The 18,214-nt window shown below is 41.5% G+C and overlaps 1 protein-coding gene across 5 annotated transcripts in view; it reads left to right on the top strand.

The window, feature by feature from the left end:
* The window catches only part of pax8 (paired box 8), a 13,380-nt gene extending 4,553 nt beyond the window's left edge, over nt 1-8,827 (top strand). The window contains exons 3-12 of one of the 5 annotated variants that reach the window (XM_023419441.2): nt 1,831-1,972; nt 2,161-2,358; nt 2,659-2,735; nt 2,962-3,087; nt 3,794-3,969; nt 4,220-4,340; nt 4,574-4,810; nt 5,304-5,405; nt 6,626-6,715; nt 7,803-8,827. In XM_023419441.2, the coding sequence (XP_023275209.1) occupies nt 1,831-1,972; nt 2,161-2,358; nt 2,659-2,735; nt 2,962-3,087; nt 3,794-3,969; nt 4,220-4,340; nt 4,574-4,810; nt 5,304-5,405; nt 6,626-6,715; nt 7,803-7,873 (1,340 nt within the window). In that variant the 3' untranslated portion in view covers nt 7,874-8,827. Of the gene's footprint in view, nt 1-1,806; nt 1,973-2,160; nt 2,359-2,658; nt 2,736-2,961; nt 3,088-3,793; nt 3,970-4,195; nt 4,341-4,573; nt 4,811-5,303; nt 5,406-6,625; nt 6,716-7,802 lie in introns of all 5 variants that reach the window. The other 4 variants (XM_023419440.2, XM_023419439.2, XM_023419438.2 and 1 more) reach the window with 4 other exon arrangements.
* The last annotated feature ends 9,387 nt before the right edge of the window (nt 8,828-18,214 follow it).

The following is an 18,214-nucleotide window of genomic DNA, read 5'->3' as shown; positions in this document are numbered from 1 at the left end:
CCTCCCTCCCTCCCTCGGCTTCGTCCGGCCGCTGTTTGATGTGGAAATGAAAGCTGGGAAAAGGCTGAGAGGAAGACGTGGCTCAATGGGTTAAATTAAAAGCAATGGTGTTCTTGCAGAGTCACCACCGTGCAGTCTATAGAGAACATAGTGGAGGCCGCTGGCACGACGCGGCGGGCGCTTTGTCTGTCGGTGTTTACCGGGACACCAGTTGTTATTCTCCGGGAGCAGGAGTTGAGGCGAGCAGGTCCTCTGTCCTTTTTACACATTTTACATTAATGACGAAGAAATATATTGACAATGTCGGTTTTTTTAATCATTTCTTTTTTGCAGTTATACTCTGATCTCACTATATTTTCAACATCCGTTTAATGCATACACTAATGCCAAAACGACACGACATTAGAAATAACAAATTATGCTAGGCATATGCATTAAAATGTAATTAATGATAGTGATCGGACATATCTAAAATGTTTTGGTATTATATTGCATATATTTTACCAAAGTAACTTTTTAAAAACTCCTTTTAATTGTAAAAAAAAACATATTTACACTATTTACAGAAATAAAAAATTGCAATGTCCCATGCTGACATATTCCTCAGAAAATATGATAATAATAATAATAATAATAATAACAATAATAATAATAATAATAATAATAATAGTGCCCTTTAAATTGTCTCCCTGGGGACAAATAAAGTTTATTGAATTGAATAATAATAACAATAAACTTTATTTATGTGTTTTGTATAAAAAGGGTTAATACAGTGTACTTCAAACAAGTGCATGCATTTTTAATAATTTAAATTCATTTCAGCTTCATAGCTTTATATCTCTGTTTATAAGTGTGTTTAAATAATGCAAATCCAAAATAACTGTTTTCTTAAATAAACGACATGTTTTCCTTTAATCTCTGAGCACAAAAAACAATCAGTCACCTTTAGTGAAGCTAACTGAACCTCATGGTTCAACTCTCACAACAAATTAGTTGCTTATCAATAAGAATTAAGAGAGTAAGCCTGTTGGTGTTTATAGTCATAACAAGCTAAAGAGCCTGTAAGTAATCAAACAATCATCAGTCTAAAAGTTTGGGGTTTGCTGTTTGTAGGTAGTAAGTTAAATAGGGGCATAATATCATAACCTGATTGTTTTATTTTTTATTTGATTTTATTTGATTGACTTTTTCGTTATTGGAAGTTCTTATTTTACCTATCTTATCTTACTTTGCTCCCTGCAGTGACGGTTTCGTTCTTTTCACTGCTGTCCTCTTGTCCTGTGTCCTCCTGTTTAAATGTAAAACTTACTCTAAAACAAACTGTTACCTTCTGCTTGTTAAAGAGTTCATGAAGGTCATTTTGAAAGTTTCAATGTGGCTCGTCAGTTTTCAGAAAGAACATCCTGATTCTGTTGTGAATAATTCTCTTCTCTACATTTTAGTTACTTTACTTTAAGCCAAATAAAATGTCAAATAAGATGCAAACAATAGTTCATTATAATAATGTCACATTTCTCAAGCTTTTTTGCTCTGTTTTTGGACCGCTACTTTTTTTTCTGCCTGTAACATTAAGTTAGACAAAGACTGAAACATGCATTTGTCATAGACAGAGGTTCTGTGTGAATGTCCTCACATCTGAGATGAGTGTGTTTGTTTGACCAGTGAAGGAGTATTTATATCTCAGTATCTGTGCGTGTGTGTGTCCAGGTGTGTATGACCTCCCTAGTTTCAGTGCGGTGATGTTGGCATGTCTCAGGTCTCAGGTTCCATGACATTTATGAGTGTTCATCCCCCCTCCTCCCCCAGGTCATGGGGGTCTTAACCAACTAGGTGGAATGTTTGTTAATGGACGTCCACTTCCGGAGGTGATCCGGCAACGCATTGTGGACATGGCCCACCAGGGGGTTCGGCCCTGTGACATCTCGCGGCAGCTTCGAGTCAGCCACGGCTGCGTCAGCAAGATCCTGGGTCGGTAAGTACACCGACAAGCATCTTACTCAACTTCCTGTTACTGTTGATCCGCCTGTTCGTGTCCTTTGACCTCTGAAAGTCTGTTTACTCATCAAGGACACATTGGTCTTTAAAACCTAAAGCAGTGACTCAAATCCTTTACTTCCTTTACTTCAATGTATAAGTCCCTATCACCCTCATTTCTTTCAGCTACTATGAGACAGGCAGCATCAAGCCTGGTGTGATTGGTGGCTCCAAGCCCAAGGTGGCCACCCCAAAAGTTGTGGAGAAGATTGCAGAGTACAAGAGGCAGAACCCCACCATGTTCGCATGGGAAATCAGAGACCGGCTGCTGGCAGAGGGAGTGTGTGACGGCGACACAGTGCCCAGCGTGAGCTCCATTAACAGGTGACAAACTGAATTATGAATGTAATCAGGTTAGAGGCGCTGTGGCTGAGCAGTCAGGGTGTTTAAGGAAAGGTGGATGAGTGAGAAGAAGTACAGGATTGGGGTTAAGAAATCAGCATCTTCCCATCGAAGATGTTTTAGTAAATCAAGGCTATGTGTTACTTGAAGGCACAAGAGAAAACTCTGATAGTCCCAAACTTCCCCTTATCCATCTACCATCATCACTAATATGCTCTCATTATGGCAATGCTCCCACCGAACAAAACATTTAAAGGTAATGTTAAATGTTTTTTGTTTCAGAATAATCCGAACAAAGGTCCAACAACCGTTCAATCTGCCTCTGGATGGAAAAGGCCTGAGTCCAGGACATACCATAAGTAAGCCTGCACCATTCACAAACACATGCATGGTGAAGACTGTGTATCATCATCCATATCTACAAGCATTATAATGTAATGCTGAAGGATTAAGGTTAAAGAGTGGGCTCATTGTTCTGTAGGATTAGGCTTGTGACCCTGTGGTAACAAGACCGCTGAGATGTACCACATTATTTCCGCTCTCTGTCTCAAATCTGTCTGTTTTTGTTTTTCCTCTCGCCCTCAGTCCCCAGTTCAGCTGTCACCCCTCCTGAATCTCCTCAGTCGGACTCCCTGGGCTCCACCTACTCCATCAGCGGCTTGTTGGGTATCCCCCATCCCAGCGCCGAGGGCAAGAGGAGCCACGATGACAGTAAGAATTAGATCAAACGAATGAGACAGCTCGTCGGTGCAAATTTGTTTTGTTGTGGTGGCGCGTGGAACCGATCAGATATATATCAACATGAAAGATGGAAGAGGCTGTTACTGTTCCCACCAACACGAGAAACAGAGGCGAATTCGGCTGTAAAGCAAATTTCACTGTAGTAATTTCCAAATACAAGCACTTACATCCTGAGACTTATTTCAGGTTAATGTTTACTTTAGTTTAGGACTTTGACATCCTGCATGTAGTCATTCACTCTAAAATATAATGTCTTTGAAAGCTGAAAAACACCTATCACTCACTATTTAATCACTTATTTGACCTTTATAATTCCCGTTAAGGTCAACTTTCTCTGTCACAAGTGAGAACAGGCCAAGAGGCCTCAAACAGAGCTATAAAGTGTTGCTTCAGTTGGGTTCAGTTCAAAATACCACCCCTTAAAGGCAATTTACATACATAAAAAGATGATCCTTTTCTACAAAAACATGACAGCCTTTCTTCTTTTGTTTCGGCCACTGGCCTGAAAGTGAACCACATTATGTTTGAATACATATTAGTATGAGCTTTCAAGTTAAACGGTGAAATGATTGAGATTCTCAGAACATTTACAAATTAAACAATTCAAATGAATACATTTTTGAGGCCAGAATCCTGCCTAAGGAATTTCTCCTCTGTCCCCCTCGGTGTCTCACAGGTGATCAGGACAGTTGTCGGCACAGCGTGGACTCTCAGGGCAGCGGGGGCGTCCCGAGAAAACAGATGAGAGTGGATAATTTCTCAGCAGCCTCGCAACATCTGGACTGCGGGTTTGAGCGTCACCCCTACCCACCGGACTCATTCAGCTCAGCTTCCAGCAGCAAGACAGAGCAGGTAGCAGCACACAGCAAATAACTAATGTTCAATATACAGTGAAACACTGGTAACTGGAAACACAACGGATTAAATATATACATTATTTGGTTTTGTTTTCTTATTTTATTGACATTTTAGACTGGTTTAACTAATATTTAGAACTGGAAATTACAAAAAAAAGAATCTGCCTTTGATTTTTCACTTGCACAAATGCACATTTGCTCCTTCCACTTTCCTCCAATAGCTAATCCCTGTTCGTCATCCCCAGACTTTGTACCCACTTTCCCTCATCAATGGCAGCCTGGACGAGGCCAAGACCAGCCTCTCAACATCCAGCTCCACCATTGGACGGAATCTGTCAGCACACCAGAGCTACACCATGGTGACTGGTGAGACTCTCCATGTTAGATGATGATGCCCTTTGACTCCTGTCAAGCACAGTCTTCAACATGCTAACTCTTAGCATCAGCATCTTGTAGACTGTTACACAATCCTGAAACCACTCACTGTTTGTTTTTGACATGTCACTCAGTTCATTTTTTTTGTACTTCCACTCATGTGCACCATTTGTTTTCATTTTCTCACCAACCCCGTCACTGCACACTGGCTGCCACCACCTCAGAGCCCCTACAGCCACTGCCGCTCTGTCTAAAACAGGAAATGTCCCCAGAAGTGACCAGCACAAGCCCCTCCCCAAACCTGGCAGCATCCAACCTGGCGTTCATGGAGCTGCAGGCGCTGCAGAAACCTGTTTCTGTCAGCAGCAGCTGCAGCTCCAACCATTTCCCCAATGCATTCAACTCATTCTCCCATCATGCACCAGTGTACGGGCAGTTCAGCGGTCAGTCTGTCATCTCAGGTAATGCAGGCATCCATCTTGTTCATGTTCATAATCATAACAAAGGTATTTGCATTTGTGTCTGCAAGACAAATGATTATTTTCATTATTGATTACTCTGCTTTTTATTTGATGAATTTTTCAATTATTCATCTGGTCTATGAATAATAGTGAAAATTTTTCTACAATAGAAGACAAAGGAGACCAGCAACTACTCACATCTGAGAAGCTAAAACCAATTAATTTTTTGAATCCTTCTTTATAAAAATGAACTTAAATAATAAACCATTTATTGAAATTGTTGCAATTCATAGTCTGAAGATCAACTAATCTGTTAATCGATTAATTGTTTCAGCTCCAATTCAGTGTATTTTACTCTGAGGCAAAATGAAACCTAAAAACCTAAACATAAAATTACTAAAAAAAAACTAAAGCATAGCTGTAACAAATGTAAAATAATGACTTGAGCTTCCATATTGACTTTGAAGGTGTGTGTTTTGGTGTGTGTTTACAGGGCGTGACATGGTGAGCTCCACCCTGCCAGGTTACCCACCTCACATCCCCTCCCCTGCCCAGACAGGATACTCCACCTCTGCCATCACTGGCATGGTAGCAGGTAAGAGACACATATATGACCAAAAATATCTGAGTAAAATGAAGAATTAAGAATAAAATAAAAATTCAAAGTGAATGAATGAGTCAAACAGGTAGAGAGAGAGTGAAGGAGGGGGATGAAGGCAGGAAGAAAAGGAATAAAGAGTAAGAGAGGGCCGTGATGGAAGCTTGTAGATTAACAGGGAGACAGGCTGAGTTAATGAGTAGCTGTGCCAGGGTGGTGAACTGTGTGTCTGTCTGTGTGTGTGGGTGTGTGTGTGTGTGCGGGTGCACATGGGCCCAGGGGGTACAGGGAACAGGCTAGGGGTTCCGCCCTGCTGCCCACCCACCACCCCCACCCACCCAGACACCTCTGACCACACATTGCCATGGGAACCAGGGGGCCCGGGAGGGAGATGCAAGGGTGGGCGGAGGGGGCGTAAAGTCTGGGTATGAACGAAGAGGAGGCGGTCTTTGTGGTGTGTTTTGTGTGTGTGTGTGTGTGTGTGGGTTTCCGTGTATGTGTGTCTATGTCAAGATGCCTGCATACGACCAGATAGAGAGAGAGAGAGAGAGAGAGAGAGAGAGAGCGTGTGCGTGCATGTGTGTGTGTGTGTGTGTGATGTACCTTTTTTATTTGAAGTCTGCCCTCCGAAGCGCGAAATGAGAGGGTCTGATTTATTATTTTTCTGGTGGGCTCGCTGTGAGGAAGCGTTGATACACAATTACTGAGTGAAAGGGGAGGGTGGGGAGAGGGGGTTAGGACAGGAGGAGGAGGAGGTGGAGTTGGGGAGCTCAGGGATTCATTCCAACCAACATAATTACCAATTAGATATTGGAATGTTAAAAAAAGAGAAAAGAAAGAAAGAGGAGTGCTTGAAAGCAGGAAGTGTAGGACGGAGAGGAGGAGGAGGGCAGAGGCTGAACGATGCAAGGGGCCGAGTGTTGAGGAAAGAGGGTGCAGAGGGCTAGCTGCATGCACGCACCACTGGGCCAAGGGATTTTACCCTCAGCCATCCACCTGCACCACAGATTAATGGTTTACAGGCTGCACTAACTGTTGGTGAATTATGAGCTAAGGCTGAGCAGATGCTGGCACACACACAAACAACCCAGCTCCACAGAGCTCTCGGCCATGACTTAGCTTTTCCTTTTAATAACGAATGTTTTCCTTTGTTGTTCTGGTGTGTTTTATCTGCAGAATGTGAGTGTTTGATGAAGTTTTTGTTTTCTCCCTTGCAGCAGGTGCAGACTACACTGGTCAGTCCTACAGCCATTCGCCCTACACCTCCTACAGCGAAGCCTGGAGGTTCACCAACTCCAGCATACTGGGTGAGTCAGGACACGCTGACAGCACCGACGATGTTTGTTCGCTGCCGACAACCTCATGCATCTAACAGCTTATCTATGAATATATTTAGTTTTACTATATGGTAATGAACGTGACCTTCACAATAAAAGACAAATTGTTTAGATGTTGATGTGGTTTTCAGGAGTATCTGCGTAAACTCAGAAGAAGATGAACTCACTTCTGCTGACCTTATGACTCAAACACTTTGTCATGACAGTGTACAGCTGTTAGGAAGTTGCATGTAAATTCCCACAGTCACATGTCATAATACCCCCCCTGCGGACACCATTAGTTGCATTACTAACTAGGATTTACTTGGAGCTCTGAGCTCCACAACTTTAATATTAGTTTTACTGTTTTATTTTTATGTATTTTAACCTTTATTTAACCAAACAAGTTCACAACAAGTCCTGCTGTAGGTTGGGAAAATATTCTGCAGCATAAAAAGCTGCAGACAAAACAATATAAAATCAGGCAAATGACAAAACCAAATTTACAATCAGATACCCCAATTTAAACTCCTTTTGCAGATTCCAGAAACCATGAAGGCGTTTCTGTCCCATCTCTGTTCAAACATTACATTTAGATCCACATTTATTCATTTGTTGGCATACTAATGAGGTAAACAGTAGAGAAGCCAAGAATAAATCTCACAAGAATCAGGACGGACAGATGCAGTGATGTAATGATTGCAAGAACAAAAAATATAGATAATTTGAAAAACTATCACCCTATATTTGTTCTTATGCTGTAATGTAGACTATGGATTGACAGTACACTGGTGAAAATCAGCTTTAAAGCTCTTTTTCAAGAGTACAGAGGAACATCAGGCAAGTTTTAGGGGATATCTCCTCCACTGCCCCTCTTGCATTTCTCTTATCTTTTCGATTCCACAAGAGTCACGAGAGAGAGATTCAGACTCAATCCACTTCCAGGACAAACAGTCCAAGCTGTTCAGACGTCCAGCTCAACCATCTGCTGTAAAACCTCAGATAAGATGGATAAAGAAAGTCTGATCTACCACCAGCACCAACCATCAACACCTTCCTCCTGTGTCTCCCCCCGCAGGTTCTCCCTACTACTACAGCTCGGCCTCTCGCACAGCTCCACCGTCTGCAGCCGCCTACGACCACCTCTAGTCCCTGCTGCATGGACAGACTTGGTGCTGATGGACGAGAGCGGAGTACGTCACATCATCTGACACATCTGATCACGGACCAAGGCATGAAAGTCAAAACTGGATGTGAACTTGAGACTCTGCTGACAAACCAGCAACACATGTTTTTTAACATCCTTTCATGGTCCACCACACCTACTTCTGCGTTATTTATTTGTCAGTACTGATACCATTTCCCAGGGTTAACTCTGACTCATGTACGTTTACACATTGCAAACACTGAACTCCTCACAGGGCCTGTTTCCAGAGACTCAGCCTGACGTCTCACATCAAGGTGCATATTTTCAGTATATAGAGCTCTTTAACGCTGTTTTTGGCCAAAGACTTTCTTTCTCGCACATCTGCAACTTGACTCCACTGATTCAGTGAGTAGGGATATGCAACTTCTTTATACTGAACTATGCCTGCTTTTGTTTACAATGTTCGTTTTTTTTTACTTGTGAATCCTGTCCTATCATCACAAATTAATTATTTTTCTTGATCTGTGTCTGCTTGCAAATTCATTTTGTAATTTGCTTTCACTGTAAATTCAGATATTCAGAGCTTTCCTGTAGTGAACATAGACTGAAGGGTGACACATTAAATCACAATTACAACAAAATGCCCACGTATGCCCCTCAAAGACAATTAATGTATCTGTTTAGCAATATGTACATATTGTAAATGATGAATTACTTATGGGGAAGCGATGCAATTTTACTCAGAGAATGACTGATGAGGGAGGGGGTGATTTGGCTACTAAAACCAACAAGGCTTGAAATACATTTGTTTTGCTTCAAATACATTTAGTTTGTTGTCATGCTGATGTTCTGATGTTTGGTAAGAACTGTGACTATTTTTTCTTATACTGTTATTAATATTATTGCAGATGTAAATAATGAATTTCTAAAGAATTATTTTAATTAAAGCATGACAAATTTATAACTTTTAACTGTTGTCTTTTTTAAAGATGGCTCTGACTTTAAAAGCTAAGGTATAAGCTAAGAATAAATATTCTGTATTTTCTCTTTTTTCTTTAGGCTAGCCTAAATAATTGTAGAAAGGGTGTACAGTAGTCTACTGTTATTTTTGATATAGCCTTCTATGTTTTACAATGCTCCATTAGGCCTACTACATTATAAGTTCTAGCAAGGCAGCTGAAGTTCATTTTCCAAAATAACAGATTTGTATTGTTTGCTTGTATTATTTTTATCATCTTTATTATTATTATTATCATTATTATTATTATTATTTGTAGTTATATTACACATTAGTGCCAGGAATCAGCTTACCCTGAAATGTTTCATGTTTTTTTGCAAATCTCAGCATTTTAAAAAGGACGAAATCAATGATCCTGAAAACACGCGCATCTGTTTAATTTCTTTTTTTATTTTCTGCATCATGTAGTTTTATTTGCAATTATTTGGCCCCTCTTTGCGGCCTCATTATCGCAGCGCGTTAACGAGGCCACGGTTCGGCGGTGCCGCGGCCCACCTGGTGCCATCGCCCGGGACGCAGCCCGCAAGGATGATGGAAAGGGAGGCAGTGCGCTCCCTGAACGAGACCCACAGCACGTGAAACCGGGTGTTTAAACAGTTGGGTTTACACTGGACACAACGTTGGCTAAATAGTTATAGATTTAACTAATGTTGTAACGATACAAGGAATTTTGAGTTTTAAGTTTCAGTTTTATTTATTTGCAAGATAAATTTTAAAAATTGCATAAAAATAATGATAGAAATGAATGAAATAATGTACATTACGTCGACCTAAATAATATTTTACATATTTAAAAAATCATTCATACTGTAAAAAATACAGGCTGTAATAACTCTAATATGAATATAATTTATAAACAAGGTGTGCTGGAGCTTTTGATCATAGTGCATGATCTTCATGATCATGATGTTACCATAAAATTATAGATAACATGAGTAATGATGAATGTATGAATAGGCCAATAAATGTGATATGTAGATATGTAATAGCCTATGTGTAATATGAAATTATTAAATCATTAAAAAAAAATCAATTTAGGTCTATAGATAAAATATACCAGTGAATTTTTTCTTTACTGTTTTTTTCTTGTTTATTTATTTATTTTGTTAGAATTTACTTATTGGGCATCATTTTGGACCTGAAAATTAAAACATATTTTTGTTTTATATGTTTTGTTTATGCACTTATTATTATTTAAAGAAACCTTAGTATTTCTAGCAGTGAAGAAAACAAATGTGAACTTGAACTTGATTAAGTTTCAGCTCTGGGTTTTATCCTCTTTTATGGAGGCTACTGTTTGGTCTCATTAGACCACTCTAACTTCTGCAGTAATTTTCAGTTCACAAACTTCTGCGCGGTTCATGGCCTAATTCATCATTAAAGAAACCCTCAAACCTAATTACGTAACTCTTGAATCAGACTGTATGAAGGCTTTTGTCTGACTTCTAAGACAATCACTTAAAGTCCTCAATATCAGTTCAGTCAGAGCCATATCTGTCTGCTGATGAAGACCAGCTCTGACGTCTTTCTGTTTACAGTATGCACAACTCTTTCTCTCTGTTCCTCCAAGCCTTCACTCTCCTCACATTTCAACATTTTCCTGACTCACCTCTTTACACCCCTCTCTTTGTATCCCTCTCCTGCAGTCGCACTACTGTACACACCGCGTACCGCCCTGTAAACTTTAAACAATAGCTGCACTTCATCCCATTGTTGTCCAAGTGGCCTGGCCCACTCCAGACAGCCCATCAACTGACTGGACACTCATTCTTTCCAGTTCCCTGCTCAGGCATGCAGAAACACACACATCCATATACATTCATACATACAGAGGAGCTTTTAACTGGATGTGCCTCACAGGGACGAGGCGGACCTTTCAACTGAACCCAGTTTCACATTTCTCAGCCAGCTGACGGCAGGCCAGAGAAATAACGGCAGCAAACGTTAAACATTAACAGTCTCACTGCCAACAGAGTAAAAAACAAAACATTATACTGCAACACACAAGGCACAGCAGAAATAACTCCCCTCTGTCTCTCTGTGGGCCTATTAGCGCGGAGGTTTTGGGCCACAGTGCTTCTGGTAATGAGCCCGGCAGCACAATACAGGCACCGGGCCGGAACAGCTGAGGGCAGACAAAGCTGGCAGGACGGGGCGACTGAGACTTACTACATTTAACACAGAGCCATACTAGCACTGTGTATGTGTGATGGAGAGACATGGCATGGTGTGTGTGTGTGTGGAAGAGAAGGCATGTGTCCCATTACCATTATGGGGACAAACTCAAAGACAGAATGGGGGGCCCCTGGAGAAATTGCTGCCAAAAAGGCAGCAGAGAAGTGTGTGGCAATCAGTGGGATGACGGGTTGGAGTTGTCCTGCACCAGTCATCTGGAAAGTTCTCCACTTATCTCTGGGCCCGAGACACTGGCCAACCAATTCAGCCTGGCAAATAAGTATTATGTAGTCTGACAGAGTTTGTCCGTCCAAATGAGCTGCAGAACACGCCGTTGTTTTAAACTGTGAATGGCAGCGCTGCTGTGTTGGCCCCGCCCGATTCAGGCTTTTTGTGGCCCTCGAGAAAACCCAGATTGTGTGAGTGAACTCATCACCTTGTTTATTAATTGTTTTGGACAAAGCATGGTTGATTATTCTGACCCTTCTCCTGAACCATCCTTTTCTTTGAATCTAAGCAAATATTTTGGAGCTCTTTCACATTGTGAGATCCCCATTCTGCTATGTCACATTTGCTGTCAGTGTCAATATCAACTCATTCTTATTTGGCTTCATACACCTAGAACACAACTACAGTATGTGAATATGCTACAACTTAAGTGCTTGACAGAGCGTATAAAACCTCCTCCCAAAAAAACCTTTTGGTATTGGGGAAGCTCTGTTTGATAATTTTTGTAACTTTGCAGAACCATCAATCCAACAAGAACACCCACACGCCCATTAGAATGGGAGGCAGAGCCTTCAGCTGTCAGGCTCCGCTCCCGTGGAACCATCTACCAGTTTGGGTCCAGGAGACAGATAACCTCTCCACTTTCAAGAGTAGCCATAAAACTTTCATTTTTCATATAGCTTATAGTAAAGGCCGGCTCAGGCTTGCCTTGAACCATCACCTAGTTATTGTGATATAGGCCTAGACTGCCGGGGGACTTCCCACAATGCAATGAGCTCCTCTTTCCTCCTCTCCCTCTCTCATCTGATTTACTTGGCGCTGGCTTAACTAGCATTCTGTGAACTCGTTTGACATTCGTACTCCAGCTTTAGCTCTTCACAAAGCTACCCATCAGTTTTCGTATGTACAAAGGAGTGCAACACTATGAATGCCTTTAAGGTGGGACTGCCCAAAAAATGTGGACCATGAACCCATTTGAATGATTACATCTCACCTCGCACTATGAGAGTTCAGATTTGGCCATTCAAAACATGGTCAACCTACACATACAAACTAGTTTGTTTCAAGTATACCCTGGTTGTTAGCATCAACATGCTAATAGCTCTTTCAGGCTGTGCTTATAAACACAGAAGTGTTGAGCTAAATTCTAATGCTGATCTTCATCATTTGTAACCATGTTTCAATGATCACTATAGTTAGAAAATAAGAAAAGCAGTTTGATTTTAATAGAAGCAAAACTAAAGGTCTACAGACATGTTTGTGGCTCTGTTAGGCTTTGAGGCAGAGCGATGCATTGAGCTAAATGCTAACATTAGTATGCAAACATGCTCATAATGACAATGCTATAAAATATAGTTATGTTCATTTTATATTAATTTAGTCTGTTAGCATGCTAATTTGCATTAGAGACAACATAGCTGAGGCTGATGGTATTGTCAGTAGATTTGCAAATCAAAGCGCTGGAAGAATTTTAATTTTAACTCAATGATGCCGCTGGCAGAAAAGTCAGGTGACTCCCAAACGTTTACAGTTCATCTTCAGGGAAGCACCAACTTTCATGGTAATCCAACAGTTTGATCAAAAAACTCGACACAATCCAGTTTATGCATTTTATTGCATTACTTTCAGCAGTTGGCCAGTCTGGACCAAAGTGGGGGATTGAATGACCAAACCACATCACCATCCCTAGAGTCAAGCACTGGCATGCCTAAAAAAGTAGTGGTATCAGAGACACTTTGTTATCATGGGCTAGAAAAAAAAGGTCTCAGAATACCTGAACTGACTTCAAAAGACAACACCGTCCTCAAATTTCAAGAAGCTATCTAATCTCCTAACCCACCTTTAACCGTAATGGAACAAATGTGCCAGTCAAACAGAGCAAAGTGGCCCAACAGAGGGTGTTTCTGTGTAGGAACAGAAGGAAGGAAACACAGGTGCCCTGTGTCAGACCGGCCTATTAAACAACATGCAGGCCCTGAAGGCAGGAAGTTACTATTGACTGGGAGACATCAAGAAAAACACACCTTTCAAAGCACACACACATTCAACACTATGCACATGAGGTGGATAAAATCTGCCAGGTATCAGGTACTGCCCTGAGGGTGGGGGTTGACCTGCGGAGGCTGGGGGAGTCAAACACAGTTGACAAATAGCTCATTCAACATCACATACACGTCTCAATTTTACTATTTTATCCCTGATTTGCACACAGTAGATTAAATATTACTAAGTAAGGAAAGAACAGATACAAATATTCAGAGATGTGGAATCGATACCGGAGTTAAAACTGATTCCTGTAGTAGTTAAAAGATGAATTGAGATTAAAGGGAGGAGACTAGTCCACAAGCACTCTGACCTACACATCGCATTAACCCACGCAGCGCCGACTTTGAGAGCCCGTACGGTATGTTTGTCCTGCATCTTAAAAGCCGCTGAGTCTGTGCCCGAGGAGTGTTGTAAGAGACGGGAGTGTATGTGGAAGTGGAGAGGGCGAAGAGAGGTCATGCGTTGAAATACCCTTAAGCAAGGCACTTGCCTTAACTCTTTCAATGAGAGGCTTGTTTTGCTACAAAAGCCAGAGTTTGTAAAAGGGCTACGAAGGGTCTGTTATGATGATATCAAAAGAGTGAGTCGTGTTTGGACTGGGTCTGATTGGCAAATAAAATGAAAACGTCTGGGTTTCAGTCTGGCCATGAGAGAAGCTACACTAATGAGTCCAGTCTGGGAGAAAAAGCGTAGAGAAGATGTTTTTCTTCAGTGGCTCCCATCTCCTCGAAAGCAAGTTATAGCAATAAAAGAAAATCACTTCCACTGAAAAGGAAAATGACACTCATATGGAAACTGAATATATGGAGTGTTTGGTTCTTTGCAGTCAGAAAGTACAGGTGAGGTACAAGTGGATGCTGGATAAGAGCAGGAGAGAATAAGAGTAGAGTTAATGTCTCAGTGAGAGAGGCGAGTGGAGTCTGAGTGGAAAAACAAAACCCCTGAAAGGACCACAGAGAGATTTCAAGGACCCCTGGATGGAGAGAGCCACATCACAACAGCAGCAGTCAAGAGCAAAAGATGTAGACAGAGAAACGGGGGGGGGGGGGGGGGGGTGGTGAAAACAGTTTTTCAATAGCTAGAGTGGGAGAAATCAAGTGTTAGTGCGGATAAGAGATAAAAAGTAACAAGTAGAGCATGCAAGGCGTTAGCAGCAGATGGAGAATGCGTGTCAGGAGGGGCATTGAGGGCAGATTTTAAAAAAAAACTCAGGGATGAATGTGAGCATCTACAGTCCACTTTATGTTTGTTTGCAGGTGTTTGCGGCTTATATTTACTGAGCATTTCAGAGCTATTGTGCATGTTGAGCAGTGTTCAAAGCAGCACTGCATGGTGAGGGGGAGGAGAAAAGCGAAAAAAAAAGGGGGGCAGAAGTGACCTTACGTGTCGGGGTCTTTGCTGGACAAGCCCCTAATGATCACAACTTGAGTTCTTGCCTTTTTAATTACCCACCCAGGCCTGACTGAGTCGCACAAAGCTGGAGAATGGGGTGGCACAAATGGAACAAAAACAGGCCAATTCCTCGGGAAGGATGCCCTCTGAACCCAGCAGCTAATGCAGCCTCTGCCGCTCCAGCCCGTCATTATTGTTGTTGGAGAGGACGAGAGAGATGGCACTCCAAAACAAGGCCACCGCCGCCGCCAAAGTCATGGTCCACAGGCCATGTGAGAAGAGTTTCAGTCGAGAGCTCCTATGCGACGCCAGCACCAGACGAGCACCTTTAACAGATTGTGGTCCTGAACGTAACACATTATTAAACGCTTCAATTTGATATGAAAAACAAGAGCTGCTAATGGCTGATTGTTTGCTGTAACATTTCGTCACAGGCCCGAGAGCATGTAGGTTAGCCAAGATGGCGTCACCTCTCAGCATGCCAGTCTGCCCCTCCAGGGGAGGATTTAGAGAAAAACTCATGGGGTGTCAAGAGGGTGGCATGGAGATTTTAAAAAGGTGGCAGAAATATTTATGCTGATTTATTCAGAAACAATCACATATATCCGTAATAGATTGGAAACGCCCCTAAATGAAGATATATTTTTAACTTAAAAATATTTTTTTTGGCACAAGAAAAACCTTAAATAGACAAAAAAGCTGACTCGCCCTCCCACAAAACACTGTACTTTGCATTATTAGACCAGTAGGAGCCACAAAACCTATGCAAAGATCACTGCAATGATTATGGTAAACAACAAACAAGTCTCGTTTGTATTGTCATTCAGAAATAATATGAGTTATTTCTATTCATGTCTCAATTATAAGCCTAGACTGCAATAATCATGTGATGAAGCATGGTTGTGCTAAACACAGCAAATGGTGCTCTGATGAAAAATGATAGGTCACTGACAGGTTCAAACATGACTGACAGTGGAGGAGTTTTTCCTCCTGTGATGAACAGTGTATGATCACATTTTCAAAATAAAAGAAATTCATTCCTCTGACTAAAAGCTCTGCTTCAAAGTAAGAGTGCTTCTTAGAAATGTAGTTGAGTCAAAAGTACAATAATTGTCTTTTAGATGTAGTGAGGTAAAAGTCATACATTTAGTAAGTTATAAATATACAGTACTCAATTAAACCCCACCACTATCTATTTGCAGTTGTACTGTACTGTAGCATCAGCTGTTACTGTGCAGCAGAAGCAGGGAGAAAACGGAGGGAGCTGCATCCTGCTGCAGGGACAGCAAACAGCAGCTGGGATCAAGTGTACTACAAGTGTTCTCACATAGCGGTCTAAGACTATGTTAATTAGCTTGAACTTTTTATCAAAACTATCAAGCATTCAGAAACATTTGCTAGCTAGCTTATTAACGTCAAACGGCCCAACGGCTCATCCACGGGTCCATCTAAAGGGTCTTCAAACGTTTGTAAATATAGACAGGCTGTACCTCTAGAATTCAAACATTCAGTTCATTTTGCGCTAACCATAACCACATTTCTTAATATCTACCAGCAATCTTGTACCAGCTGAGCGTGGTGCCTGCCTACCGTTTAGATGTGTAGAACCACGCTCCATTCGTCCATTATTCTCATTCCTTTAGTCCATAAGGGTGCACAGGTCACAAAAATCAAAAGGGTTTCTTCATGAAAGTATTCCAGGTTATGAATATCGTCGTGAGAAGTCCAAAGCAGACAGCCGAGCAATTATCCGCTGCTCTTCCCTGATTTCTCATCTCCCTCTCCCTCCGTCCAACTCCGTCTTCGGCTGTGTTAGCGGGTCTGCTGTTTGTTAGCTTTCTGGCTACAAAATGGAGGCCTCCTCATAAAGTCAGTGCTGCAGTCGAAAAGTCATTTTTGGTTAGGAAGGTTCCTAACTGAGCAGGTGGAATTCTCTAAAAGATACGGAAAGGAGCTTCAATGCTTCCTATCTTATCTCCTTTAGCATAGGGAACACTGGACCTTCCTTTACAACAGGAAAGGAGAAAATTCTGTCCCACAATTCCTTGCGGCCACAACATTTAAAGTGACGCACCATTGTAGTGCCACCTTGGCAGACCCACGTAGCTTGAATGTAGAAACATCAGAGCACCTGTTTTATGTTTGTGACACAATCCAAAACTTATGGAACTCCTTGTCCGATCGACTGAAGCCCAATTCCATAAATATAGATCTCTTTTCTTTCAGATCTGTCCAGTTAGGAGTCATCATGATAAAACAAACATAGAATAGAATTTCTAGTTAAAATATCATCATCATAACAAAATACGATAGCTAGCCTATACAAAAATTTTTTTCACTAAATCCCTTCCCACTATATATATATATATATATATATATATATATATATATATATATACTGTATATATAAGTTACATTTGCATGGCCAGAATCCTATATAAGTCAAAATATTTACAGTAGTATTTTGTTTATTTACATCCATGCTGTTTTCAATAGATTGTCTCATGGGATGAAGTAACATGAGACTATGAGACTATCCAAATCTTTTCCAACTTTATGCATTTATTATTGACGAAAGTAAATGACTCACACAGACAAACAGGAGCTTGTCTGAAAGCTCTGATTCTTTAGTTTAACTGAGAAAAAAACTCATGTCTGTAGCTCAAACCACTGAGGAGTAATAGTAGTAGTAATAATAGCCGGTAGATCCGCCCCTGCGCCCCTCCCATCCCCGCTGAAGGTGCTGTGAAGGTGCTGCCCCGGGCCCCTGTCACTCATGTGGCCCATCAGTCATCCTCATCTACAGAATCTGACTTTATCTTAATGAGCCTTTGTTATTCCTGTGAATGAATGGAAACTGCATACATTCAGAGGACAAGTTGAGCATTATCACATTAACTCAGCACCACAGATGATCAGATCCTGAGTTTCTCCTCATGTCTGTCAGTCCAGGTGGGAGAAATCTTAAAAAGAAATCTACAAGACCAACTAGGAGCTTCAGGACTAATGAAATACTTGCTTATCCAGCGCCTTGATCCGGTTCGGACACCAAAACAGAACGGTGTGTCCCTGTCTGTATTGTCTGTGCTCGTCACTGCATTTCCTATTGTCACATCACATTCCTGTAGGAGGAATGTGTGTGTTTTGAGTGTGACTGTGTGTGTGTTGTGAGTGTGTAGAGATGTGTGTGTTTGTGTGAGCCGGGGGGGGGGGGGGGGGGGGGGGGTGTTTAATACCAGACATCCTGCTCTTATTGTCAACCGCCCCAGGTTGACTGCTGCTCAACATGTCAGGCTGAAAGAGAACAAAATGGGGCCCATGACACTGAGCGATCACACACAAACACACACACACACACGCGCGCGCTCACACACACACACACACACACACACACACACACACACACACACACACACATCGTGCTGTAGCTTTCTTGTACAGGAATATATTTTTTACAAAACAGCAGAACAATATGAAAAAAAAA

This window comes from Seriola lalandi, unplaced genomic scaffold (genome assembly GCF_002814215.2).
Source record: "Seriola lalandi dorsalis isolate HSWRI2012SDOR001 ecotype SW California unplaced genomic scaffold, Sedor1 jcf7180002054606, whole genome shotgun sequence".
Lineage (NCBI taxonomy): Eukaryota > Metazoa > Chordata > Actinopteri > Carangiformes > Carangidae > Seriola > Seriola lalandi.
Note: the sequence above shows the minus strand (reverse complement) of the source record. Positions and strands in the feature narration are given on the sequence as shown.